This window comes from Chrysochloris asiatica, unplaced genomic scaffold, assembly GCF_000296735.1.
Source record: "Chrysochloris asiatica unplaced genomic scaffold, ChrAsi1.0 scaffold00186, whole genome shotgun sequence".
NCBI lineage: Eukaryota > Metazoa > Chordata > Mammalia > Afrosoricida > Chrysochloridae > Chrysochloris > Chrysochloris asiatica.
In genome coordinates this window covers 4,966,355-4,967,103 of record NW_006408704.1, presented here as the reverse complement: position 1 = coordinate 4,967,103, position 749 = coordinate 4,966,355, and the positions used below count along the sequence as shown (strand labels likewise).

The following is a 749-nucleotide window of genomic DNA, read 5'->3' as shown; positions in this document are numbered from 1 at the left end:
GAGTTCCTTGGGAGTCTGTTAGGAATGTAGAATATCCCAGACGTACTGGAACAGAATCTGCATTATTACAAGATCCCCAGGTAATTCTTGTGCACTTTGAAGTTAACAGAGTGATGGAACCTGGGGGCTTGGTGTGTGGAGTCAGAATAGGCCTGGGTCTGATGGGTGCTTCCTCTCTTTAAGAGGCCAGCCAGTGTGTAGACCTGCAGGAAGAATCTGTGCAGAAGGTGCTGGCGGGCGCAATGTGCTTGGCGCGCGCAAAGTGCTGGCTGGCTCCCGTGGCCGAGCCCGGCTGGGGCGGCGTGGGCGCTCTCAGGGCCCCGGCAGCCGCGCCGCGTCTAGGTCCCCGTCCCCGTCCCCGCACTGGCCCGGCCCGGCCCCTCAGCTCCACCCCCTGCGTCCCCCTCCCGTCCGCTCGCGCCTCCTGAAAAGCCTGCCCGCCCGGGGCGACGGCGCAGAGCCGGGCCCGGCGCACGAGGCAGCCACCGCGGCCATGACAGCGGAGAAGGCGCTGCCCCTGGGCAATGGGAAGGCTGCCGAGGAGGTGCGGGAGCCCGAGGCACTCGGAGGCGGCAGCAGGAGCGCGGCACCGGCGCGAGACTCGCGCGACAAGGCGGTCCACGAGCGCGGCCACTGGAACAACAAGGTGGAGTTCGTGCTGAGCGTGGCTGGCGAGATCATAGGGCTGGGCAACGTGTGGCGCTTCCCTTACCTGTGCTACAAGAACGGTGGAGGTGAGGAGGCGAGCG

The 749-nt window shown here is 66.0% G+C and overlaps 1 protein-coding gene across 1 annotated transcript in view; it reads left to right on the top strand.

Moving 5' to 3' along the window:
* Positions 1-432: 432 nt before the first annotated feature.
* Positions 433-749, top strand: part of SLC6A11 (solute carrier family 6 (neurotransmitter transporter), member 11) — a 177,805-nt gene continuing 177,488 nt past the window's right edge. The window contains exon 1 of the mRNA XM_006872183.1: positions 433-734. Within this exon, the coding sequence (XP_006872245.1) occupies positions 494-734 (241 nt within the window). The 5' untranslated portion in view covers positions 433-493. The remainder of the gene's footprint in view (positions 735-749) is intronic.